The sequence below is a fragment of the Peromyscus leucopus genome, chromosome 6 (assembly GCF_004664715.2).
Source record: "Peromyscus leucopus breed LL Stock chromosome 6, UCI_PerLeu_2.1, whole genome shotgun sequence".
Lineage (NCBI taxonomy): Eukaryota > Metazoa > Chordata > Mammalia > Rodentia > Cricetidae > Peromyscus > Peromyscus leucopus.
The window spans coordinates 129,258,571-129,285,328 of NC_051068.1; the positions used below are offsets into that span (position 1 = coordinate 129,258,571).

The following is a 26,758-nucleotide window of genomic DNA, read 5'->3' on the forward strand; positions in this document are numbered from 1 at the left end:
CCTAATGATGCTCCGGATTTCCTCATTGTCAGTTGTTATGTCCCCCTTTTCATTTCTTATTTTGTTATTTTGGATGCTCTCTCTCTGCTTTTTGATTAATTTGGATAAGGGCTTATCTATCTTGTTGATTTTCTCAAAGAACCAGCTCTTTGTTTCATTGATTCTTTGTATTGTTCTCTTTGTTTCTATTTCATTGATTTCAGCCCTCAATTCAATTATTTCCTGGTGTCTGTTTCTCCTAGGTGAGTTTGCTTCTTCTTTTTCTAGAGCTTTCAGTTGTGCTGTTAAGTCACTAGTGTGAAATTTCTCCAACTTCTTTATGTGGGCATTTAGAGCTATGAATTTTCCTCTTAGCACTGCTTTCATGGTGTCCCATAAGTTTGGGTATGTTGTGCATTCGCTTTTATTGAATTCTAGGAAATCTTTAATTTCTTTATTTATTTCTTCCTTGACCCATTGGTGATTCATTTGGGCATTATTCAGTTTCCATGAGATTGTAGGCTTTCTGTAATTTTTGTTGTTGTTCAAGTCTAACTTTAAGCCATGTGTCCTGATAAGACACAGGAAGTTATTTCAATTTTTTTTTTGTATCTGTTGAGATTTGCTTTGTGACCAAGTATGTGGTCGATTTTGGAGAAGGTTCCATGGGGTGCTGAAAAGAAGGTATATTCTTTTGTGATAGGGTGGAATATTCTGTAGATATCTATTAAGTCTATTTGAGTCATAGTGTCTGTTAGTTCCCTGATTTCTTTATTAAGTTTTTGTCTGGCAGACCTGTCCATTGGTGAGAGTAGGGTGTTGAAGTCTCTCATTACTAGTGTATGGGGTTTGATGTGTGATTTGAGCTTTAGTAATGTTTCTTTTACAAATGTCAGTGCCCTTGTATTTGGAGCATAAATATTCAGAATTGAGACTTCATCTTGTCAGATTTTCCCTGTAATAAATATGTAGTGTCCTTCTGATCTCTTTCAATTGATTTTAGTTTGAAGTCTATTTTATTAGATATTAGGATAGCTACACCAGCTTGCTTCTTAAATCTAGTTGACTGGAATGTCTTTTCCCAGCCTTTTATTCTGAGGTGGTGTCTGTCTTTGAAGTTGAGGTGTGTTTCTTGTATGCAGCAAATGGATGAATCTTGTTTTTGTATCCATTCTGTTAGCCTGTGTCTTTTTATAGGTGAATTGAGACCACTTATATTCATGGGTAATAATGACCAGTTATTGTTAATTCCTGTTATTTTTTAGTGGTAGTGTTGTATGTTTCCCTTCTTTGGTATTAGTTGGTATGGGACTATCTATTGCTGTAGCATGAATCTTAAAAGTTCTTATTAATAAAATCAAACCTGAGGCCAGTTATTGGAGTGAACACCAGAAGATCAGAGAGACAGAACAAGCCGCAGCTAACCTCACCTGGCCAACTTCTCAGCTGATCTTGTTTCCTCAGACTGGAAGCCTCTGTGTCCTCATATCTGAATGACTCTCAGCTGAACTGTGCTGCTCAAAACCTAAAAGCTTAACCAGCCAAATGCTTAACCAGCCAAATGCTTCTAGTTTCTGGACTTCATGCCTTATATATCTTTCTGTTTTTGCCATCACTCCCTGGGATTAAAGTCTCACTTCTTGGGATTAAAGGCTCACTTTCTGGGATTAAAGGTGTGTGTCCTCATGCCTGGCTGTTTCCAATGTGGCCTTGAACTCACAGAGATCCAGAGGGATTTCTACCTCTGGAATGCTAGCATTAAAGGTGTGAGTGCCGCCATTTTCTAGCCTTTGTATCTAGTAGCTGTTCTGTCTCTGACCCCAGATAAGTTTATTACGGTGCACAATATTTTTGGGAACACAATACTACCACATATTGCCTGTGTTTTCATGGGTGTATCTAACTTCTTTAGGTTGGATTTTTCCTTCAAGTGCTTTCTGTAGGGCTGGATTTGTGGAGAGATATTGTTTAAATCTGGTTTTATCATGGAATATTTTGTTTACTCCATCTATGTTGAGAGTTTTGCTGGGTATAATAGTCTGGGCTGGCATCCATGGTCTCTTAGTAGCTGCATAACATCTGACCAGGACCTTCTGGCTTTTAGAGTCTCCATTGAGAAGTCAGGTGTTATTCTTATGGGTCTGCCTTTATATGTTACTTGGCCTCTTCCCTTTGCAGCTCTTAATATTTTTTCTTTATTCTGTATGTTTATTGGTTTGATTATTGTGTGGCAAGGGGGCTTTTTTTTTTTTGGATCCAGTCTGTTTGGTGTTCAGTAACCTTCTTGTATTTTCATAGGCATTTCCTTCTTTAGGTTGGGAAAGTTTTCTTCTATGATTTTGTTGAATATATTTTCTGGGCCTTTGAGTTGGTATTCTTCTCCTTCTTCTATCCCTATTATTCATAGGTTTGGTCTTTTCATGGTGTCCCAAATTTCCTGGACATTTTGGGTCATGACTTTGTTGGTTTTAGTGTTTTCTTTGAGTGATGAATCTATTTCTTCTACCGTATCTTCAATGCCAGAGATCCACTCTTCCATATCTTGCATTCTGTTGGTTATACTTGCATCTGTAGTTCCTGTTCATTTACTCAGATTTTCCACTCCCAGCATTACCTCAGTTTGTGTCTTCTTTATTGACTCCATTTCAGTTTTGAAATCTTGAACTGTTTCCCAAACTTGTTTAATTGCTTTCTCTTGGCTTCAAGGGATTTACTGATTTCTTCCCATTTTTTGTTTGACTTTTCCTCAATTTCTGTAAGGGAATTTTTCATTTCCTCTTTTAAGATCTCTAATATTTTCTTAAAGTCATCATGGTAGATATCTTCTGTTTCTTCTGTGTTGGGATGTTCAGGTCTTGCTGATGTAGGTTCTGATGTCACCATATTGGTTTTATGCTGTTGACTGTATTTTGCACTGGCGTCTACCCATCTCTTTCTCCACTTGGTGCAAATGGTGTATGTGTCTGAGGGAGCCTCTCTTGGTCTGATTGATACTCTTGATCCAGTGGGAGCTCTTGGTCTAGTCGATGCTGATGGACTTCTTATCTTAGGGAGCAGCTCTTGGTCCAACTGGCGCTAGTGGGCTCTGGCTCAGGGAGTAGCTGCAGTCTTAGCATGTGGTAGATGGTGGTAATCTAACCTGTCTGCAGGAGTTCTGCCTGCCAACTGGCCTCTGAGTCCAGTCGGGTGCTGGCAGGCTCTGTCTCAGGGAACAGTTGCAGTCTCAGAGGGTGGGTGGGATTTGGGGGAGGTGGGGCTTTGGTTACAGGGTCTGATGGGGGATGGTGGTGGTCTGTCCTGTGTGCAGGAAGTCTGCCTGCCAACTGGTCTGAAGCTGGAACTGCAATGGGTGGGGGTGTAGTGGCACAGGGTTGTGCCCCTGGGTCCAAAGCCTAGGGGCTGGGGTGTTCGGGTATGAGGATAAGGACTCATTTCTTAGTCCAGTCTGGTGCTGGAAGGCTCTGTCTCAGGGAACAGCTGCAGTCTCGGAGGCCCAAATGGCTATTTTTGTCACGAAGATAAACTCCATATGAAGTGTCTTTGTGGGATGTTCTGTATGTTAAATGTGTCGCTCTGATTGGTTAATAAATAAAACACTGATTGGCCAGTAGAAGTATAGGTGGGAAAAGAAGAGAGGAGAATTCTGGGAAGTGGAAGGCTGAGGCAGAGAGATGCTGCCAGCCACTGCCATGAGAAGATGTTAAGATACTGGTAAGTCATGAGCCATGTAGCAACTTATAGATTAATAGAAATGGGTTGATTTAAAATATAAGAACAGTTAGCAAGGAGCCTGCGGTAGTCATACAGTTTATAAGTAATATAAGTCTCTGTGTGTTTACTTGGTTGGGTCTGAGTAGCTGCGGGACTGGTGGGTGAGAGAGATTTATCCTGACCATGGGCCAGGCAGGACCAGGAAAACTCAAGCTACAAAGGTTTATGTATCACTTTGGTAAGAGTTTCAAACACACATTTCTATATAGATTTTATTTGTTTTAACAAAAGTTTTTGGGGTCTTTTTTTTTTTTAGAAATTGCCATAGTAATACTTAGTGATTATTAAACACAGCACTGATAAGTGATTATTAAACACAGCACTGATAAGTGGCTCATGGGCATTTATTCATTTAATTCTTATAATATACCATGTGATGTAGGCAGAAGTTTCTCTCCTACCTGCCTGTTCCCAAATACCTGGCAGACGCTTCTTAAATAATTGACTCTGAGGTTTAATATTACTTATAAATGCTTGGCTTACTAGTACCTCAGGCTTATCACTAACTAGCTCTTATACTTAAATTAGCCTATAATTCTTATCTATGTCTAGCCATGTGGCTTGGTACCTTTTCTCAATACGACATTCTCATCTTGCTTCCTCTGCATCTGGCTGTCAACTCCTTGACTCTGCTCTCCTTCTTCCCATCATTCTCAGTTTGGCTTTCCTGCCTAGCTTCCTGCCCAGTTACTGGCCAATCGGCGTTTTATTAAACCATTTTGAGTGACAAATCTTTACAGTGTACAAGAGCATTATTCCACAGCAATGTGAGATAGAAATTACTATAATTCTCATCTTATGGATACAGAAACAAAGCAGCAGACCAGTTGACCTGCTTACAGTGAGTTACTCTGAGCCCGAGCAGAAGATGTCAGTGCACCTATTTGCCACTGCTAGTCTGCCTTGCCTTTTGAGAAAAAACTGTAGTGGCAATTTGGGTTTGGCCTGATCTGAATATTAGGAATTGTAAAACTCCTCTCAGAATCTGATGTACAATTCACCAATTGGGTTATCTGAAGGTCATTTCAGATTTTCTTCTTTACCATAAGATGAGGGACCAACCTTTCAGTTAACTTGGGGACATTTAACTATCTATTATTTGGAACACATTGATAAATTTCCTTTAAGTTTGTTCTTCTATTTATGGTTACTAGTGTCAGCAATAGCTGGGGCTGTTTTTTTTACTTGGTTTTCATGTTATCATGTGGTGGTACTGTGTTCCCCAATATATTGTGCACCCTAACAAACTTATCTGGGGTCAGAGACAGAACAGCCACTAGATACAGAGGCCAGAAAATGGTGGCACACACCTCTTTAATCCTAGTATTCCAGAGGCAGAGAGATCCATGCGGATCTCTGTGAGTTCAAAGCCACACTGGAAACAGCCAGGCATGGTGACTCACGCATTTAATCCCAGGAAGTGATGGCAGGAAGCAGAAAGGTATATAAGGTGAGAGGACCAGGAACTAGAGCTGGTTAAAATTTTAGGCTTTTGAGCAGCAGTTCAGCTGAGATCCATTTGGATGAGGACTGAGAGGCTTCCAGTCTGAGGAAGCAGGATCAGCTGAGGAATTGGCAAGGTGAGGTGGCTGTGGCTTGTTCTGCTTCTCTGATCTTCCAGCATTCACCCCAATACCTGGCTCTGAGTTTGTTTTTATTAATAAGAATTTTTTTTTTTTTTTTTTTGGTTTTTCGAGACAGGGTTTCTCTGCGTAGTTTTGTGCCTTTCCTGGAGCTCACTTGGTAGCCCAGGCTGGCCTCGAACTCACAGCGATCTGCCTGGCTCTGCCTCCCGAGTGCTGGGATTAAAGGCATGTGCCACCACCGCCCGGCCATATTAATAAGAATTTTTAAGACTCATGCTACATTATCAATAGGATCGATGTATCTGATTTAGACAAACTGTCTACTTCTGGATGCATTTGCTTCAGGAAGAGATCTTGGTGCATGCTATATATTTCTTATACAGGAGAACTTACATTTCTATATGTGGACACACATGCTTAATAGATAGGATATACCTAAGAATTAGCTCTTATGTATCTTAAAATAAAGATTGAGTATTTTCTGTTAAATTCACCCTTTCATACTCAAACTACTGTGTGTGTGCATGTGTGCGTGCGTGCGTGCGTGTGCGTGTGCGTGTGTGTGTGTGTGTGTGTGTGTGTGTATGTGTTGCTAACATTTATCTTTTCTTTTTGCCTCCTTAACTTGACTCTCATCAGGTTACCAGCACCCTTTCTTCTTTTATCTTCAGATTAATGTGTTTTATCTGTCTCAGGGGAATTGCTTCCTTCAAGAGCTTTAAGCACCAATGAGCTCTGGTTTCTGTAGCAGGAATCTTAAAAGTTCTAATTAATAAAACCAAACCTGAGGCTAGTTATTGCAGTGAATGCTGGAAGATCAGAGAAGGAGAACAAGCCACAGCTTCCTCACCTTGCCAATTCCTCAGCTGATCCTGCTTCCTCAGACTGGAAGCCTCTCAGTCCTCATCCAGAATGAATCTCAGCTGAACTGTGCTGCTCCAAAGCCTGAAAGCTTAACAAGCCAAATGCTTCTAGTTTCTGGTCCTCATGCCTTATATACCTTTCTGCTTTCTGCCTTCACTTCCTGGGATTAAAGGCTCACTTTCTGGGATTAAAGGTGTGAGTCACCATGCCTGGCTGTTTCCAATGTGGCCTTGAAATCACAGAGATCCAGAGGGATTTCTGCCTCTGGAATACTAGGATTAAAGGCGTGTGCTACCACTGCCTGGCTTCTATGTTTAATATTGTGGCTGTTCTCTTGTCTGACCCCAGATAAGTTTATGAGTGTGCACAATATTTTGGGGAACAAAATAGCACCACAGGTTTCCATGGCAATCCCTACCTCTCAGACTTCTACTGAATACAAATATTAGAAAGAAAAGTGTTGACTACAGGAAGGAATTGGAAGCAGATACAGAGAGACACAGGGCAAATGAGTAAAGTATGTGGAGAAGGTACTGGTTTGCATGAATTTGTTTTTCTTTACTTGTTAGAGAACTGGTGTGGGTGTTGCTAGGAGATTCTCATTATCCAGGCATCTATGGCAGTTCTATGACCAAAATGTTCCTAGATTCACCTCAACAATATGGAGGATGGGAAATCGGATTCTAGATAATTGTGACAGCTTGAAATACAAGCCTGCACAAATGTTTGGAGGGAGATGTAGCCTAGTCTTACACTAGTGTTTATGCTAGAAACTAATACTAAGCAAGGAGAACTGAGTGAGAGCATCAGCCACCACTGTTTTTTTTTTTCTTTTTTTCCCCAACATCTTATTATCAATTATTTGGGAGTTTCACATAATGCATCCCAATCACATTCACTTCCCAGGTCCACCTTCCCTCCTCCCTTGTGATCTCCCTTAAAGAAAATAAGAAAAGGGATTAAAAACACCCCACCAAGTCCAGCTTGTGTTGTCCATGTACTCACTAGAGCAAGGTCAAACTCCCAGTGGCCAGCCCTTAAGGAAAACTGAGTCCTTCCCTACCTCCACCAGATTTTATTCTCTACCACAAGATGAGGGACCAACCTTTCAGTCAGTTTCAGGACATTTAACTCTCCTATTATATGGAAGTTACCAACTGTGAAGAGCTACACTTCAGGATCCATATCACAATTTTTAGGAGTTCTCTTCAATGGCTTCCTGTCCAGACTGTTTTCTTTTTCTTTTGTATGGGTTGGGGAGTGCTTGGGGAGAGATTGCCACAGAAGACTTCTATGTCTCTAATTCTCAACTGTGAGTCTGCAATCAAGACCACCGCAAAAGAAGCTTCCTGCTCTTTACAGTGAGTGGGAGCACGGATTATGGACTTCTGCATGGTTTCTGGTGACAGCACAATCATGGACCTCAACATGGTCTCCAGCTACAATATACACCAGGGACATCAGCATGGCTCTCAGCTACAGCATGGGCCACAGACACCAACATGGTCCTCAAAGAGGCAGCACAGGTCATGGACATCCACATAGCCTTCAGTGGTAACATGGGCCACAGGCATCATCATGGTTTCCTGCAGGAGCACAGCTGATAGATATCTGCACAGCCTTGGTGGCAGCAAGGGCCACAAACCTCCACATAGCCTCCATCTGCAGCACGGGCCATGGACACCACCATGGCCCTCAGAGGCAGTATAGACCATGGACATCAACATGGCTTCAGGTGGTAGCCACCATGCTTAACTGTAGGCCTGATGTGTTTATAAAATACAACCTGTGAGACTTAAAAATTATTTTCTGCAGTACTTCTGAACAAGAAACAATGTGGTGATAATACTCCTTTTATTACATGAAGATATTAGCTCAAGAGCTACATGCTTTGTCTCTGGATTTTGATGTTTCCAGAAACCAAAGAACCCCATATATGCTAAAGATTCTATAAGGTTGATTGGCATCAATTAACTGAGAGGGCCAGGCAAATACCATGACAGGCCCTTAATAACTTAGTTAAGAACTAGGCTTCAGTTCCTGCATGTACTAGGCCTGGGCCAACAACCCCCCCTCCCAATTACCAAAGAGGGACAAAGCCGGGGACTTGTCCAGACTTGCCAAGAATGGAAAAGCTATAGCCTTAGCCTACTCCTGCTAGTCCTAACCAATTAGAAATATAATAATATGATTGCCACCTATGTAAGCCAATCCTAGGTAGAATGATCACATTGTTTTAAAAATTCCTTTAGCTGTGCCTAAAAAGAGCCTGAAAGCTTCTTTCATGGTTGTTGCCATTTTGTACATGTAAGTGACCCCACATGCCTGTGGTATTAAAAAAAAAAAACTCTTGTTGATTGCATCATGACTGGTGGTTTTTTGGAGACTCCTTGCAGACCCTAATATAAACAACTTGTGAGAAGTTGGAATGTTGCAAGCCCAGAGCCAAATTATTTGGTCCCTGTCTTATTTAGGGTTTTATTGCTGGGAGGACACACTATGAACACAGTCACTCTTATAAGGAAAACATTTACTTAAGGCTTACAGGTTCAGAAGTTTTGTCCATTATCATCACAGTGGGAAGCATAGCAAAACATGGCAGACATGGTGCTGGAGAAGGAGCCAAGAGTTCTACATCTGGATAGGCAGCAGCAAGAAGAGAGAGACACTGGGCCTGATTTGAGCATTCGGAACCTTAAAGCCCACCCCCAGTGACGCACTTCCTCCAACAATGCTACATCTACTCCAAGTAGGTCACACCTCCTAATAGTGCTATTCTCTGGAGACCAAGAATTCAAATAAATGAGTCTATAGGGGCTATTCCTATTCAAACCACCACAGTTCCCTTAAGCCATTCACTGCCCACTTGTGGTAATTATCAGGCAAAATCTTTGGAATGTATAAATTTAGCAGATGACTAGCTTCCACTAGCCATAGAGTGAAGTAAGCCACCAAACAGTCTCCAAACCCATAGCAGTGCTTCTCCCACTTAGCTCTATCAAACTTGATGTCTCCATCAATATATTTGGCAAATGCATTGATTTATGACTTTTTGTTTTGTCTCTCTAAAAGTTTATCCATGTTGGAACCTGCCATTCAGAACAACCCAAATTGATGTTCCCATCAAGGCCCAGAGTAACTCTTTCTTATCCCCTTTTAGGTGAGAACTATCATTCTCATCAACAGGTTAATTCATAAACCAGCCTGCCTCCATTTTAACCTTGAAAGCCATCTTATAGTAAAGACAGACTATATTCATTCCTCTTTATGATTAAATTTATTTCTCAAAGACTAGGCTATGCCCCACCTGTAACCTTAACTACAAATGGTTGTATACTGACTTTTCCAGGAAACAGCAACCTTGTCTTTGTTTCTAAAAGTTATTATGACCACCTGTTGTTATGACCACCTTTTTATGATAATCTTGTAACTATGCCTTTGTTTCAAGAGGTTGTTATGACCAACTTGTTATGCTCCTATAGCTCCTCTTATTTGCCTGCTACCCCTTCCCATGTGGAAACACCCTACTCCTGAACTATAAAAATCCTTAGCTTACCCATGTCCAACACTGATCTCTTGAACTCCATCTTTAGGAAAAGACAGCCTGTGTATATGAATAAAAACAGCTTGCTTTAATTGTTTGCTTTATTCAATATGGACATGATGATTTGGTTCGGTGGCCTTTCTGCTCCCATCTGTGGGATTAACATTACAAAGATATGCTGTGGGATAATCTGTATGTCAAGTTGCTCTGATTGGTCAATAAACAAAACACTGGCCAGTGGCTAGGCAGGAAGTATAGGTGGGGCTAACAGAGAGGAGAAAAGAAAGAACAGGAAGGTGGAGGGAGACACTGCCAGCCACCACCATGACAAGAAGCATGTGAAGACACAGGTAAGCCACGAGCCACGTGGCAAGGTATAGATTTATAGAAATGGATTAATTTAAGCTATAAGAACAGTTAGCAAGAAGCCTGTCACAGCCATACAGTCTGTAAGCAATATAAGTCTCTGTGTTTACTTGGTTGGGTCTGAGCAGCTGTGGGACTGGCGGGTTAGAGAGATTTGTCCTGACTCTGAGCCAGGCAGGAAAACTCTAGCTACAAAGATACATACATTTCTCATAAAAGTCAGAAATACTTATGTTTAGAATAAGATTTATCTGGTCTATTCTGTTTGTCCATGAACATATAAGGCATTGAGCAAAGCTTTGTTTAAAAGATAGAGGACTAGTGTGATGGTTCAGCAGGTTAAGATGCATACTTCTAAATTTGGCAACCTGAGTTTGAATGCTGGAACACACTTGATGGATGGGGAGAACCAATTATCTTCTGACCTCCATATGTACTGTGGTGGAAAAAAAACAACAACAACCAAACAAACCTGTATGTGTGTGGTTTTGAACTCAGTTCATCAGTTTTAGTGGCAAGTGCCCTTACCTGTTGAATCATCTTGTTCGCTCATAATTTTTATTCTTAGCCACACCAGAAAGAGATTAAGAAGTGCTACTCTGTAAAGACAGGTGATTTTGTATGGTAAATTCAGTACTTGAGTTATATATTGGAACCTATGTCACCAATGTTTGACTAAAAAAGTAAATGTGTTGTTTGTGAAGTTATTTGTTCACTATACATCCAGGCATTTTTAAAGTTAAATTCAACCCAAAGCAAAACACTGTTCTAACTGTCCCCCTTCTTCCCTCTCTCCCTATCCTAGGAGTCCCATCCTTCCCCACTCCATGTCTGGATGTTAATGTCTGCTACTGACTCTTGGGTGTTTGTCTTTCCATCTTTCAGATCTAATTCTCATTATGACATAGCTCTGCTATTGTAAGAACTTAGCCACACCTTCTGCTCAGAGATGAGTCTGGATTGGCCAACACTAACCAGGTCACCCACTTCCCTACCCAGGAAGCTGAAAGTGTTACTGGAGATTGACCTGAGGAGTTACTCCCAGGATTGGGATAGGCTAAGGGGTTCACCAGAACATGGATGTGGGATTTGAAAGGCTACTCTTGAGAACTTGTCTGAGTTGGTTATGTAAATAATTACATAATTTTAAGGCAGTTTTAATTGAGTTTATTATTATTTCTAAGTGGAAATGAAACAAAAAAGTCCTAAATAACATATGTATCACTTAGGCATAAAGCAGTAGTCCACTCCAGTCCCAGTCCTAGCAAGACTGGGATTACTTAAGGAACTTATATTTAGTATTTTAGCATGGCTCAGTTATCTGAGCACATTGTAGATACTTCAGGATTTAATGTCATATTAGTTCAACACTTTATTATTAATAGTAAGCATTTGTTATCTGTAAGGAAGGCAGTGTGCTGAAATTGAGGCAGGATAAAAATACATGGGACCTGGGGAAAGAAAGGGGCCCTTCACTCTGGTGTCTGAAGTCTCCCACAAGCTGAGAGTCAAGAATTTATTCCAGCACAACTGACAGAATTTTCTAATAAGGTTGCCCAGAAAGAAGATAGTATGTGGAGGTATTTCAAATAAGAAGGTTAAATAACAGTGAATCAAGCTTAGGGCTTGAGATAGGTAGAGGATGTCTCTTTATCTATGTGAAGTACCCTACGAGCTACCCTAAGGTTTAAAAAGAAGAGAAGAAAAAAAAGCTCTTGGGAACTCCTTGAACAATGTAAACTTAGGAATGATTATTATCAGCTATGACTGACAATTGCTAAAATACTTAAATGTGATGCTCTTGAGAAGCCCATTTGGGTACTTTCCCTCAGTGCTTCTTTCTCTGATTAAACAGGTTAAACTCTCTTTTTAGTAATCCCAATTCTACTTTAACTGCCTCGTCTGGATTATTTTCTGTGGTGCAATTACAAGTCCAAGCGTCAGGAGAGTGGAGATCTTTGCAGTGTGATCCTGAGGTTGCTGCAGGTGGCTTTGTGGACTCTTCATCTGGCCTGACACCACAATGGTAAGTACGGCTCCCTACTGATAGAACTCAAAAAACAAGAATATGAGGAGGCACATGGAAATTGTAACAGACAATGAGGAAGAAGAAAAGAAGAAACATAATTCAGAAGGCTAAGTTGCTGCTAGGATTCCTAATGTTTATTTTCCTGCCATCAGTGTCTTCAATGCTACAGCAAACTCTTGTCATTCATTTTTGGAATGGATTTTCTGGGAGCATAAAAGTGAATCATGAAGCATACTAAAATTGCCACAGAATACTCTAAAAAATAAATTTGAGGGGGAGGGGGGCGAGAGGGGGAGAACAGGGGAATCTGTGGCTATTATGTTGAACTGAATGGTGTTGTAAAATAAAAAAAAATAAATTTGTACACACATTCATCTTTATTAAGTCATTAAGAAACAAGATCTAGTAGTAGACCTTAATATAATTTTTAGCTGGTAATGAATATTAAATGTTGTTATCTGCAGCAACTGTAATAGAATTTGAAAACATTGTTCATTTTATCTAGTTGCAAATCATGGATATTGCTAATGTTTATAAATTGTGGTTTGTGGCTGACATTTGGAATAAAAGGAGATACTAAATTTTATGTTAGGGTAAAATTCAATGTAATTTCCTGACCCAAAATTTTATGCCAAGTTAACAAAACAAAAGCCATTGTGCATAGAAGAGAAAAAAATGTGAACTAATTCTAAAATGGAAATGAGCTCTGGATGTACAAATAGCTCAGGGGAAGGTACCGAGGACTGCCAGGGTGGGAACGCCATCTTCTTAAGAGTGGAGAGTGGGTTTTCATAGAAGTTCTTTAAAACCTAGTTTAGACATTACTTCCTCCACAAAGACTATTTTTTAAAAAAGATTTTATTTATTTTTATGTTATTGGTGTTTTGCCTGCAAACATCTCTGTGTGAGGGTGTTGATCTCCTGGAACTGCTGGAGTTACAGACGGTTGTGAGCTCTCATGTAAGTGCTGGAAATTGAACCCGGTCCTCTGAAAAAGCAACCAGTGCTCTCAACTGCTGATCTACCTCTCTAATCCTTCCACAGACTTTCTGATCATTTGATCTCTGTTTCAATCTCAAACTAATAATTCCCTCTCTTATGTTATATTGGGATGTTAGAGAATTTCAGATCTTGTATTTTCCTTGTGCAGAATATTTCAATATTACTCATATTTTGATGTCACTTTGCTCTGTTATATACTGTAAGCCCTTAACTTTTAAAATTTTTTGGGGGAATCTATGTTTTTTGAGAATGGTCATTTGCTGTGACCTACCTGCCTCTACCTCTTGAGTGCTGGGATTCCAAGCATACACCACCACATTAGGTTGTCTGAATTAAAAAAAAAAAGTTTATGGTGTTTGACTTCATTGGAAGGACACTTATGAGTTTTTACAGCCATGGGGACACGACTCTGGCTGCCTATCTGCTGTTAATTAGTAGTTTGTTTGTTTTTAACATTTATTTGTTTGTGGGTATGCACCAGAGGAAAATCGTTGGTGTGGGTTCTCTCCTTTCACTATGTGTGTCCCAGGGATTGATCTCAGGTCCTCAGGCTTGGTGGCAAGCCATCTCACTGGCCCATCTGCTAATTCTGGGACAGAGTTCCTCTATAGCCCAGACTGGCCTTGAATCTATGTGATCCTCCTGCCCTGCCTCTGTTTCTGGAGTGCCAGAATTTGTTGGTTTGAGTTACTATGTTCAGTTTAGGCGTTTAAATGTTCATAATTTCAACACACACACACACACACACACACAGTGCTTTAATTCCCACTTACTATCTTGACTAGTATTATACATTTTATGGTGTTTTCAAGGTTCTGTCTTACACCATTCTACTCATTCTACACAGTTTTATTTTGGAGAATCCAGCGACTTCTGGGTTACTGTGTAATTTCTGAATCTGATCTAAACTCTGTCTTCTACTTTCTGAGAATTTACACCCACATTTCCAAAAGGTACGATAAGTAACTCCCTTGGTCAAGCAGCAAGGAACTTCAACTCAACATGCTAATCTTGAACTTACTTTTAAAAAGTCTTAAACCTTTTCCAGACTCACTGCACCGGTCCATGCTTTCATCATCTCTCACCTGGATTTCTCCTCACTAGGGAGGAGAGAAAGCAAAGTTCCAACTCAGGATCTTTCTAACAGATCACTGCCCACTTATTTTAAAACATTATTCCACGTCCTCAAGTAAGCATCATCCACATACTTTAACTCTGACGTTTGTCCCAAATACACTCAACTAGCAAATGTTTGAAAACCCTCCCCTCCTGCTGTAAAGAACAGTCTTTAAATTCCAAAACCATCCCTTAAATTCCTGCAAGATCACCTCTCAGACCCTCCCAAACTAAATTTACCTTTCCTTTCCTGTGTAACCTGGCCTTCTTCCCTCCCCTACAGCCTTGCCAGTCAGGGCAAGTCCTAGCACAGGTTAGGTGAGCCAAGCTTAGCAAATGTTTACTGAATGAGTGTCCAGCGCGGCTCAGTGATGTCACATCCGGCGTGCCCCGGTGTCTTTCTACATCGCTCCGAGGGAGGTTCACTACCCTGAGGGTTTCAGCCAGAGTTTGTGACTGCCGTCGACCTCCCTCTTTGCAGGCCAAAGCCTCGGAGCACCAGGTCAGAGCCCGGAGTCTGGGTCTCCGCCTGTAGGGCCCGGCCCAGGGTGGAACCCTGTGCTAGGGGACTGCGGGCGCTGCCCGGACAAAGGCGCCAGTGCAGGAGGGCCCGCTAACTTACCGCGGCGTTTTCTCCGGAGCTCTCGCGAGAGGAGCCGGGGGAAGATGGCTGCGCCGGGTCTCTCCGTGTGAGGAGGCGGCCTCGGCGGCGCCCGGCGTCGTGAGGTGGGCTCCCGAGCCGCGGCTTTCCTCGTCCCGGACGAGGGCCGCTGCCCCCGGGAGATGCGCGTGTCGCGGGCCCGCGGTCTCCCCGGGAGTTCATGCTGCGTGCGAGGGTCGCGCCCGCCTCTGTAATCGCCCGGCGCCGCCGCCGCCCCGGCTCGGCCCGCGGTGAGCTTCCCGGAGCCCGCCCAGCGCGCCGCGGCGGCGATGACCGGGGAGAAGATCCGCTCCCTGCGGAGGGACCACAAGCCCAGCAAAGAGGACGGGGACGTGCTGGAGCCCTGCGAGGAGGAGGCGACGGCCGCTCTCGGCGGCGCCTTCACGGGGGGCAGAAGCGGCGCGGGCGGCAGCGGCAAGGGCGGCAAGGCCTGCCATAAGATCTTCAGCCACCACCACCACCGGCTGCAGCTGAAGGCGCCTGCTGCGCCCGGCCCCGGCGCCCCGGCCCCGCTGCAGCACAACGCGGTGACCGCCCCCTGCCCGGCCCCGGCCTGCCTGGGCAGCAACCCCGTGGCTGTGGTCGCAGACGGAGGCGGCTGCCCCTCGTCATACCCGGTGCACGAGTGCGTCTTTAAGGGGGACGTGAGGAGACTGTCCTCGCTCATCCGCACGCACAATATCGGACAGAAAGATAATCACGGTGAGCTCTGCCAGCTTGGCCCATTTTCCCTTCCCTGGGGGTCGGCCTCGGGCTTCTGGGCTCCGGCCGGCTCGCAGCGCACCTCTTTGAGCTTCTGCGTGCCGGGGTCAGGAGTTTGGGTCTTGTGGGTGCAGAAGGGATGTTACCTTTTTGTCCACCGCAGCATTTTGGGATAAGTTGCCTGGTCTCTGCGGCAGGCCTTTCGTGTGCCAAAAGTCAGGCTAGCTCACATCCAGGCAGGTCTTCTTGGTTTTGGGAACTGTCTGTCATTGCCCTTCCTTCCTTCCTGGAGCTTTCACTTTGAACATGTATATTGCCAGTCTTTATCACCCAGTGCTGCTAGGTGTGAATTGTATTTGTCACCGTGCTGATTTTTTTTTTTGTTGTTGTTGTTTTTGTTTTTTTCTGCTTTCAGGAAACTTAAAACACTGTTTTTTGAAAGCCTCACAGAAATGCGTCGACGTTTGATTTCCCAAAGCAATTGAAGAGACTTCTCAGTAGCTGTTTCTGTTTATTGCCCTTTTCACACTAGAAACAATGTTTTATCTGGACTGAGACTAAAGTCAGTACTATAATTTTCATAGTACAGTCTTGTCTTAGCAATATGTTTGAGAAAGCATAGTATGTTTGGTACTGAACGATATTGGTCTCATCTTGTCAGCTGATTTTTTCCCCCTTTAAACAACAAGGAGTTTTAAGATTTATTTGCATCTATTTTTTTTCCCCGTGGTGCTGGGGATTGTGCCTAAGACCTTGTGTAATCGTAAATGGTTCAAACTAATGTGAATGGTGATACTATTATTAAACAATTTAATAACAGGTCATTTTAAACTTAAAATAGTTAGCAAATATTGTTGGCAGCTGTTTTTAACCTAACATGGCAGTTATAAGGTAAATTGCTCCAAATGGCCCTGCACATTAGTGCAATACCACCTGTGAAATAACCTCCCTGAATTTCATTGGTTTCTAGGCTTCTTACGTGAAATTAGAAAATAAATAAGTACATTTTTTTCTTGCAGTTTTGTAACTGCACTTGTTTTCTGAATTTACAGTACTGTAGTCATAATGCCACCACCTATTGTTTATCTTTATCATAAATGAAAGACCTTTGTATTACTTCTGATGTGTGCAACCAGTGGCTCCTGCCAGTGAAGTGTACCTGTGCCTCCTCCCGCACATTCTTATCAAAGAAGAAGGCTGCTGCTGTGCTCCCCAATGCTTTTATATGTCCCTCTTAAACTTTTATAAACAAGTCAGTCAATTCTGTGTGCCTGTATGTGGAGACCTGAGGACAGCTTGTAAGAGTCATGCCTAACCTTTATTGTGTGGGTCCCAGGATTGAACTCAGGTGTCAGGCTTGGACGTGACACAGAGCCATCTTGCTTGCTCCCTGTTCCATTCCTGCAGTGCTTTTACTCTAGGTGCTTTGTGCCTGTCTTTGCTTCCACAACTCTGGGATTTCAAGCATATGCCACCACACCCAACTTTCTTCAGGACTCAAACTCAAGTCCTTATGCATGTGTGGTAGGCATTTTACCAACTCAGTCCAGCCCTGTGTTTCTACTTTTAATGGACATTGTTAAATTATTTTCTTAAAAGGCTCTTACTGGGTTTCTATCAGAAAAGAGTCCAGAGAGGCACAGAACTTTGCTAAGGTTGCATATGCAATAGAAACCATGAGGCTAGAAATAGAAATAATGGCTGGGCAGTGGTAGCCCACAACTTTAATTCCAGCCCTCCAGGAGGATCTCTGAGTTCAAGGCCAGCCTGGTCTACAGAGCAAGTTCCAGGACAGCCAAGGCTACACAGAGAAACTCTGTCTCAGAAAATGGACGGATGGACGGATGGAAGGAAGGAGAAACAATGGCTAGAATCCCTAAGTTCATGTCATCCTCGTTGTGAATTTCTGTTGGTGACCCACTGTATTGCAGGAAAGTCAGTTCTAATGTCTGTTTTGTTTTGTAGTAGAGTCTTTTAATCCATATTTCTCACTTAGTATTTACAACAGAAGCTTGTAGCCCCTGTTTATTTTTTCAGTTAGGAGCTTTGTATTCTTTATAAAGGACCTTGTGGAAAGATTCTGTCACTAGATAGCTCTCAGTTTTTGTAGAACTTTTTGAGTGTTTTTAAATTTCTTAGTGGAATGGCACAAATAAATACACTGGGTCCTTCATCCACATGATGGCCCTATAGAATCTTTGCAGGAGCTATGGCATGCCCCTTATTTTCCAGTCAGTGCTATCTTCTGTAGCCATTTGTCATATGAGGTGCTCTCTGAAATGTTTAAGGTGGTTCCTAAAACATAGTAAATACTCAGTGTTTTAAGTAAGTAAATTAAAACTGTAGAAGCTTTTTATTCATCTTCCCCGTGAGGACAAGGCCGTCGCCACGCAGGCAGGGATGGCCTTGCACAGAAGCTCCACAGCAGCATAGTCTTACAGTACAAGACCAGAACAGGGCTGGAGAAGTGTCACTAGGGTTCAGATCATTTGCCGGTTTTCCAGAGGACCCTATCCAGTTCCCAGCACCCATGTCTGGCCATTCACAGCCACCTGCAACTTCTATTACCAGGGGATCCATCTAGCCCCCAGAAACCTGAACACATGTGTTATACATAGAGATACACATGCTCATAAGGAAAAATTAAAAATCAGTTATATTTTCAAAAAGACCTAAAGGTTAAGAAAAAGACTTATATTTACTTATTTATTGGAGATAAGGTCACTATGTAGGGTTGGCTGTTCTGGAGCTCAGTATGTTGATCGGGCTGGCCTAAAATTCATAGAGACCCACGTGACTCTGCCAAGTGCTGGAATTAAAGGTGAGCACCACTACACCTGGCCTATTTTTATTACTTTGTGTAGGGGTGTGTGTCTTGTTTGTCTCCATGTGGGTATGTGCCATGTGCAGGTGCCTTTAGAGGCCAGAGGTATAATTTCCTCTGGGACTTGAACTACAGTTGGTTGTGAGAAGCCTGGTATAGGTGCTGGGACCCAAACTTGGGTTCTCTGGAAGAGCAGCAAGTGCTCTTAGCCACTGAACCATCTCTAGCCCCAATTAAAAACTTTTTAATGCCTTTTCTCAAGTGATTTGCTATTTTTCTCTCTTATTCCTTGCATTTGTCTGTCACCTGCTAATCTAATTTTTGAGACAGGTCTCAATGTGTAGTCTGAGCTCTATCCTAAAGTTTGAGATTTTCCTGCCTCAGATTCTCACACCCAGCTTGCAATTACTTTTCAAACATAATGCTCTACAGTTAAGGTATTTCATTTTGCTTTTGTTATTTTTCTCTTGTTTTATGTGGAGAGCTTGTTGATGTCTAGTCTGTCACTGCTTAAGCTTATTGTTCATTAGCCTCATCAGTTTGGACTGATCTTTGATAAATTTTTGTTGTATATTGTTTTTTCTTGATAAAATGTTGGTCAAATACATTTGCTAATTAAGTTCAGAAGAATTGTATTCTGGTCTTAAACATTACTTTAAAAGTTAAATATGATAAAATACATCTTGTGTTCAAGTATACCAAGTGATTGTGCCTTGGGGATATGTGTTTTTGGGGAATAGGAGAGAAATATATCAAATATATATATCTTAGTTAGGGTTTCTATTGCTGTGAAGAAGCACCATGACCATGGCAACTCTTATAAAGGAAAACGTATTTGGGATGGCTCACTTACAGTTCAGAGATTTAGTTCATTATTGTCATGGTGGGAAGCAAGGCAGCATGTAGGCAGACATGGCTCTGGAGTCCTTACATCTTGATCCAAAGGCAACAGGAAGTGAACTGTCTCACTGTGCGTGGCTTGAGCATATATGAGACCTTAAAGTCTGCCTCCACAATGACATACTTCCTCCAACACAACCAAACCTCCTAATAGAGGATCTTTCTTAGGAGGCTATTTTTTTTTTCAAACCACCACAGTACACGAAATTACTATACCTTTTATCTTTATTATATCTTCAAATAAAAAAGATTAAGGCACCAGAGAGATGCCTCAGTGGTTAAGAGCACTTGCTGCTCTTAGGAAGGTCTGGAGTTTGATTCTCAGCATTCATGTTGGGCAGCTCATAGCTGCCTGTAACTTTGGCTCTAGGGGATCTAACACCGTTTTGGCTGCTGTGGGCACACATACCTGCACACACACACACACACACACACACACACACACACACACACAAATAATGCAAATTTTTAAAAAATGAATAGTAGCCGGGTGGTGGTGGTGGTGGCGGCGGCGGCGGCGGCGGCGGCGGCGGCGGTGGCGGCGGCGGCCGCCACACCCCTAATTCCAGTACTCGGGAGGCAGAGCTAGGCAGATCTCTGGAGTTCGAGGCCAGCCTGGTCTACAGAGTGAGATCCAGGACAGGCACCAAAACTACACAGAGAAACCCTGTCTCAAAAAACAAAAACAACAACAACAACAAAAAATTATGAATAGTTTAGCCTTTTACATTGAGTGTCAAGATTTTTCTGAGTTATTTTTGCCCTAAGTGGTTTGGACAGTTTGTGTTTGTAATGAAAATAAGTGATTTTATTATTCAGTACTTCAGAATTGAAAAGAGTGGAAATAGATTGAAGACTTGGTTTGAATTACACTTTCTGCTTGTTAAACATCTTAAGTTAATCAGGTCTTCCTGTTAGTAACTTTGAGGTGACTGACGGTGAGAGTGCAGGATGTGTGAAGTGCTCATAGCGATGAGAAGTTGCTGGTGTATTTGGAGATTTAGTGACTCTGCCTTTGATTCTGTTGGCTGGTGTGTGACAGGCTGTCTTCTGTAGGTTGTAATAGCTTCCTTGTTGTTGAGGTTTAGGTAGATTTTTGAGGATTTAATTTGATGGTCAATTAATACTGCCTATCACTACAGTACAGTAGAGGTGAGATTATTGGACTCCTGGATCTGCTAGAGTTTTGTCTGCACGTATCTGCAGCAGTTACTGCAGGCTCTACAGGATTGTACTGGATTCTAGGAAACCCCTGTACCATGTCCTTATATGTGCTTCTTTTGGTTGGTTTTCAAGGACAGATCAGAGATCTGCCTTGTTCTAGAGTGAAAGTATTTTTGAGAGTAAAAACAGATTTGAGATTGGTTTCTTGGTTCTTAATGGTTTTTTTTTTTTTTTAAATTGGTTGATTTATTCATTCAACAGATAAACATGGAGCTTCTAATGTATGTGTTTTTGATGCTGGGGATGCAGAGATGAACAGACTAGCACAATTCCTGTTCTTGTGGGGTTGCATGCCAGACAGTAGACAAACCAGTGAATGTGTGGTGTGACTGTTAATGAATGAGTCATATTGAGTGTGTGTGGGGAGGGGGGCACTAATGAGAGAGTTAAATAGAACAGAGTCTAGAACAGAGTTTCAAGCAGAAAACAGTAAATGCAAAGTTACTGCCATCAGGGACTCAGAGGGAGAACACTATGTGTGATAAAGTGGTCAGGAAATGGAAATGTGGCTGGAGTTTGGAGACTTGAGAGGCAGCCAAGCTTCCCGAGACCCTGTGAAGGTTTCTGTATGTAGCAACAGGGAATGCAGTCAGGTGGTTTTCAGCAGAAGTCTGACTGTGGTTGCAAGGCTCACCCTGCTGCTCCATGAAGGCACAGGTTCATGGAACAGCTGTTACCATAAATAGCTGTTACTGAAAGTGAGGAGTGGAGTGGATATAGGGTATTGTATGTTTACTACAGTAGTAGTATTTTTGAGAGAGAATTTCTCCCTGCTTGACTGAATCGAGCTTGGATATATGTCTGTAGAATTGGAGCTGTGCTGAGTCTGGTATTGTAATTTTTTTGCTTTGCTCTATGATTAGGGTGTACAGATCAAAACTGTCTCATGATAACACAAGTCACTGCTTGCCTTCTGTGTGCTGGCCTGTTCACTGAACACAAAAGCCCTGTTGAATGCTTGCCTTTTGGGTACTCTTGATGCCATTCAGGCACTTTGTACAATGCCCTTCTGCATGCTGAGGGGAAATGGGGGAAATATTTCTGAAATTTACTATGAGCTAAACTACATACCCTTTCCCCACAGAATAACATTTTTTTTTCCCTTGGGGGAAAAAAACAGGTTATAGACAATTCTAGACATTTGGCTGATTTTTTTTTTTTTCTGGTAATGAATGGAGTAAGCTTGATCCCATTCAGCATAAAACTATGTTTGCTGCTAATTAAAAGAAGGATTAGCCAGGCAGTGGTGGCTTACGACTTTAATCCCAGCACTCTGGAGGCAGAGGCAGGTAGATTGTAAGTTTGAGGCCAGCCTGGTCTGCAGAGTGAGTTCCAGGAGAGCCAAGGCTACACAAAGAAAAACTCTTGAAAAACTCAAACAAACAAACAAGAATAAGGCTTGTAAATAATAAATAAAAGCTAGAATTTTGCAAATTTAACTCAGCCCTTTTAAGCTTCTCAGGTTCCTAGTTCTTGCAGCCACTGCTCTGGTCACATCTAACATGCTGTTTTGGTGTACTGTCTATTGGAATGTGTCAGATGGGCCATGAACCTTTTCCAGATAGTGTTTTTCACAATGATATGTATTCTGTAATCATGTCTCAGGTTGGGAGTGAGTGCAGAGGTAGAGTACTGGACTCTAGTGTGTTTGACGCCCCAAGTTTGGTCCTTTCCAACACACACACACACACACACACACACACACACACACACACACACACACACACACACACACACACACACACACACACGCACGCACCATAAAAATTCTACCCACAGTATGCTAGACAGATGGCTCAGCAGTTAAGAGCACTGGATGCTCTTTCAGAGGTCCTGAGTTCAATTCCCAGCAACCTCGTGATGGCTCACAACCATCTGTAATGGGATCCCTTGCTCTCTTCATGTATGCAGGCATACATGCAAATAGAACACTCACAGACATAACATACATAAACAAATCTTTCAAAAGGTGTCTTTTGAAAGAAAAAATAAAAATTCTGCCCACAGTACAAGAGAAACCAATGTGTTTCACTGTAACAGATCTTGATAGAATTTGGATTTCCCATTGTAAATGCTTTTAACAAATCATTACTTCATGAGTTTTAGTACAGTGTCAAAGAGTTCTCTCAGCTATCTAAAAAGGCTCTGAAAACTCCCTTTACAACCATGAGACTTTGTAAAATATATTTTCTTCTTTTACTTCAAAACAACTTTTATTTTTGATGATGGTAATCTATCCTTTGCTCAGGGTAGGTAAAAAATGTTTTATCCCTAATTAAATGCAGAAAATCTTAAAATATGCTCCATTCTATTATGGCATACGCTAAAGAAATTTATTTATTTATTTATTTATTTATTTATTTATTTATTATTTTGGTTTTTCGAGACGGTTTCTCTGTGTATCTTTGCGCTTTTCCTGGAACTCACTTTGTAGCCCAGGCTGGCCTCGAACTCACAGAGATCTGCCTACCTCTGCCTCCCGAGTGCTGGGATTAAAGGTGTGCGCCGCCGCCGCCGCCCCGCCGCCCCCCCCCCGCCGCCGCCGCCACCACCACCACCACCCGGCCAAGAAATTATATTTTTAATTAAAGCATTTAAGTAAGGGGCTCTTGTCATTAGTTTGGACAATGCACTTAGTTTTCTGAAGTCCTAATCTTATTTAGAAGCATTTTTCCCCCGTTGGCACAGTATTTCCACATAATTATGGAATAAATGACTATAATTTGATTCATACATGCATTGTTCAATAACCAAATCATCATAACTAGCATTTCTGTCTCCTTAGATGTTTTCATTTTCTATGTCTTGGAAACCCTCAGACTTTGACCTCCAGTTACTCTGAATTATAGCTGTAGGCTGTCACTTTCTTATTGTGCCAGACAACACCTCAGTTATATTTGGTACCATTGTCCACTCTCACTGTTTTTCTCTGTTCTTCCCCTTCCTAGCCTCTAGTATGTACTGGATTAGCTCCTGTAGCATCTGTAGATGAGTGACAGCACCAGGGTTTGTCTTTCTGTGCTGTGTAACTTGCTTTTCCACCCTCCACAAGCACAAAAACAGTCTTGGTGCTCCCAGGTTATCTCCCTTCCTTAACTACTTCTATCCATGTTGCCAGAAAAGAGAGCAAAGCTTTACTGGTTGAGTAGTATTTCACTGCCCATTTTCAAAGTCCATTTGTTTCAGTGGACACTTGATTGACTCTATCTTCACTGATGTATTTCAGTAAACACAAGCGTGCAGGTGTCTCTTTGACCGCATCATAATGCTGAGACTCTTTAATACAGTTCCTAGTGTTGAGGTGATCCCCCAACCGTAATTTTTTTTTTTTTGTTGCTACTTCATAACAGTAATTCTGCTATTGTTATGAACTGTAATAGCAGATAATCTGTATTTTCCGATGGTTTTAGGTGACCCCTATGAAAAGGATTGTTTGACTCCCAAAGGGGTTGAGACCCACAGGTTGAGAAACACTGCTTTAATATATATCCCAGAATGATGTTTATTTATATGGTGTTTTAGTTTTGTTTTTTGATGAACCTGGCATTATAAAATACAGTAATGCCAGAATTAAGTAAAGTTGGTTGTGAGAGGACATTTAAATAGCAATGTAGTGTGATTGTCTCTAGAAAATCTAGTGTGACTGGAAGGTGCTCTGTCATGGAAGCCAAATGCAGGTAGCTGGTTAGAGCAGGTCTGTAAACACCTACTTCAGGGGCACCAAGTGAATGTGTTAATTTGCCAGTTCTACAGGCTGTTTTGAGAGCAGCCATACACCATTCATAAGAGATGAACTATGGCTAGGTTCCAGGAAAGCTTTGGCATTTGCCAACTCTGAGTTGAAAATGTTCTGGGTTTCTTGAAATTTTCATATGAATTTTAATACCAGCTTGTCAATTCATGAGAAAATGGGGATTTTCCTGGAGATTGCTTTGACTTCACCAACTTGAGTAGTATTGGTGGCGTATTAGTTACTTTCATACCCAAGAAGCAATTTGAGGGAGAAAGGGTTTATTTTGTGCCCATGCTGGGGAGTAGCAAGGCAGGGGCTGCTCATAGCTGTGGCAGCAGGAGTGTGCACTGTTTGCTCACATCTGGAGGACCAGGAAGCAGAGTACAGGGGACTTTCCACATTCAAGGGGCTTTCTCCTTTACCCCCTTTGTTCACTTCAGGGCCCCTGCCTCAGGATGGTGCTACCCACTTGTTCATCCAATCTAGAAACCTAAAGATAAATCTGACCTGCTTGGCCTGGTGGCACACACCTTCAATCCCAGCACTTTGAGGCAGAGGCAGGCAGATATCTGAGTTCAAGGCCAGCCTGGTCTATATAGTTAAGTTTCAGGACAGCCAGGGTTATACAGAGACCCTGTCTCAAAAAACCCAAAAGGGAAAAAAACAAAAAGATGTGTTTGACCAACTAATGCTTTGAGTGTATTATAACAATCTGATCTGTAAATTTGGTATGTTCTTTATATTTAGCTATGTAATTTCTTTTATCAGTGCTTAATAATTTTCAGAGTTTTTTTTTTTTTTACTATTTTATCTTTGACTTTTGTAAAGCATATCTCACTTTTCTAGTTCCTTAAATTCTCTGTTGAAGAGAATCTCACGGGAAAGTGCTGTGAATATTAGATTACAGTGCTTAGAGGGGTTAAGGGTGCTCATCTTCTTGAACCAGTGGAGGAGAAACAGAGGGGAGGATAGTGCTTTTCCTTCTCTCTTATGAAACCTGAATTTTTTATTGCAGGAGGGGTGAGCAGAAAATAAAGTCCAGTTTTTGATATCAGCGAAAAATATTCATTATAAGAAAAAAGGTCATTGTCACAGATGTTAATAATAATACTGAAAGAAACAGAAGAAAGATTTAGGTAATAATTGCTTGATTTTTCATTAATTCACTATAAGGATTATTTCTCTGAAACTGAAGAAAATAAGTCAGTATACAAAGAAAGTGGATATTTTAAATTAAATGTAGTTCCTTCATTTGATGTGTAAATTAAATGCAGAAATATCTTGACACTAGAAAATAGAGTGATGTAGAAAATGCACTCAAAAATAAGTAATATAGAATTGTAGTAAATTGAAAAGATGAAAAATAAAAATATGGAGGATACTATGTACATTGTATTTGAAAGTGAACATAAGAACAATTAATTAGAGAATATTTAAAGGGAAAAGTCTTTTTCTTTTCTTTTCTTTTTTTTTTTTTGAGACAGAGCTACATGAAGCTTATTCTAGCCTTGGACTCATGATCCTCTTATCTTTGCTTCACTATTGCTGTGACTACAGGCATGCCTTCACCATACCCACAAGGAAATTTTGTTGATCTAAAATTAGATGTGATCCCAAAGGCAGAGATATCTCTGTATTTTAGGGAGGAAAAGTACTGAAAAGAGAATTTTTAATTATTATCAGTGTGTGTACATGTGGTCAAAGGACAAAGGTCAGTTTTCTCCTTCCACCATATCTGTCCCTGGTATTCAAACTCAGGTTGTCAGGCTTGGGGGCAAGCACCTTTAACTACTGAGCCAGCCATCTCAGTGGTCCAAAAGAGAGTTTTTTTGGGGGAGGGGGGTTTGAAAATGAAATTTAAACTTTATTTTGAAATATTTCATACCCATAGAAAAGTTGGAATAGTCCAGAGAACCCACAAATCCTTCTTTGGTTGCTGAGAGACTTTCCTTCTTATCACTTCCCTAAACAGTTAACAGTTAGCATAGCTACTATGTGTGTGGTCTTTAGATATATAGTCTCAAGGTGTAAGGCATGCAGAAGCCGTGCATGGATCATTGGCAGATACTGGTCATTTTTATAGGAGGTTGTCTATAGTAGGCAGTTTTGGGAATGACCCTTGGGTACCAATGATTGTATACAAGATTGTGAGAAGAGCTGAGAACATCCTGCCAGTTTACCATAAGCATTTCCCTACAGGACCACAGTAAGCACATTTATACTACTTATTATGGAAAGTAGTTTCCTTTATTTTTAGTTTGAAGTTTTTATCTTTGTGTATTTTTATTTTATGTATTATGAGTGTTTGCCTGCATGTTTGCATGTAAACCTCGTGTGCAGTGCCCACACACACCAGAAGAGAGCATTAGATTCCCTGGAACTGTAGTTACCAATAGTAATGAGCCACTGTGCAGGTGCTAGGAACTGAACTGGGGTCCTCTGGAAGAGCAGCCAGTG

At 41.6% G+C, this 26,758-nt stretch overlaps 1 protein-coding gene across 2 annotated transcripts in view; it reads left to right on the plus strand.

The window, feature by feature from the left end:
* The first annotated feature begins 14,628 nt into the window (after positions 1-14,628).
* Positions 14,629-26,758, plus strand: part of Ankrd13c (ankyrin repeat domain 13C) — a 52,153-nt gene continuing 40,023 nt past the window's right edge. Inside the window, exon 1 of one of the 2 annotated variants that reach the window (XM_028890401.2) lies at positions 14,629-15,620. In XM_028890401.2, the coding sequence (XP_028746234.1) occupies positions 15,188-15,620 (433 nt within the window). In that variant the 5' untranslated portion in view covers positions 14,629-15,187. Of the gene's footprint in view, positions 15,621-25,413; positions 25,438-26,758 lie in introns of those variants that run through there. The other variant, XM_037207252.1, reaches the window with a different exon arrangement.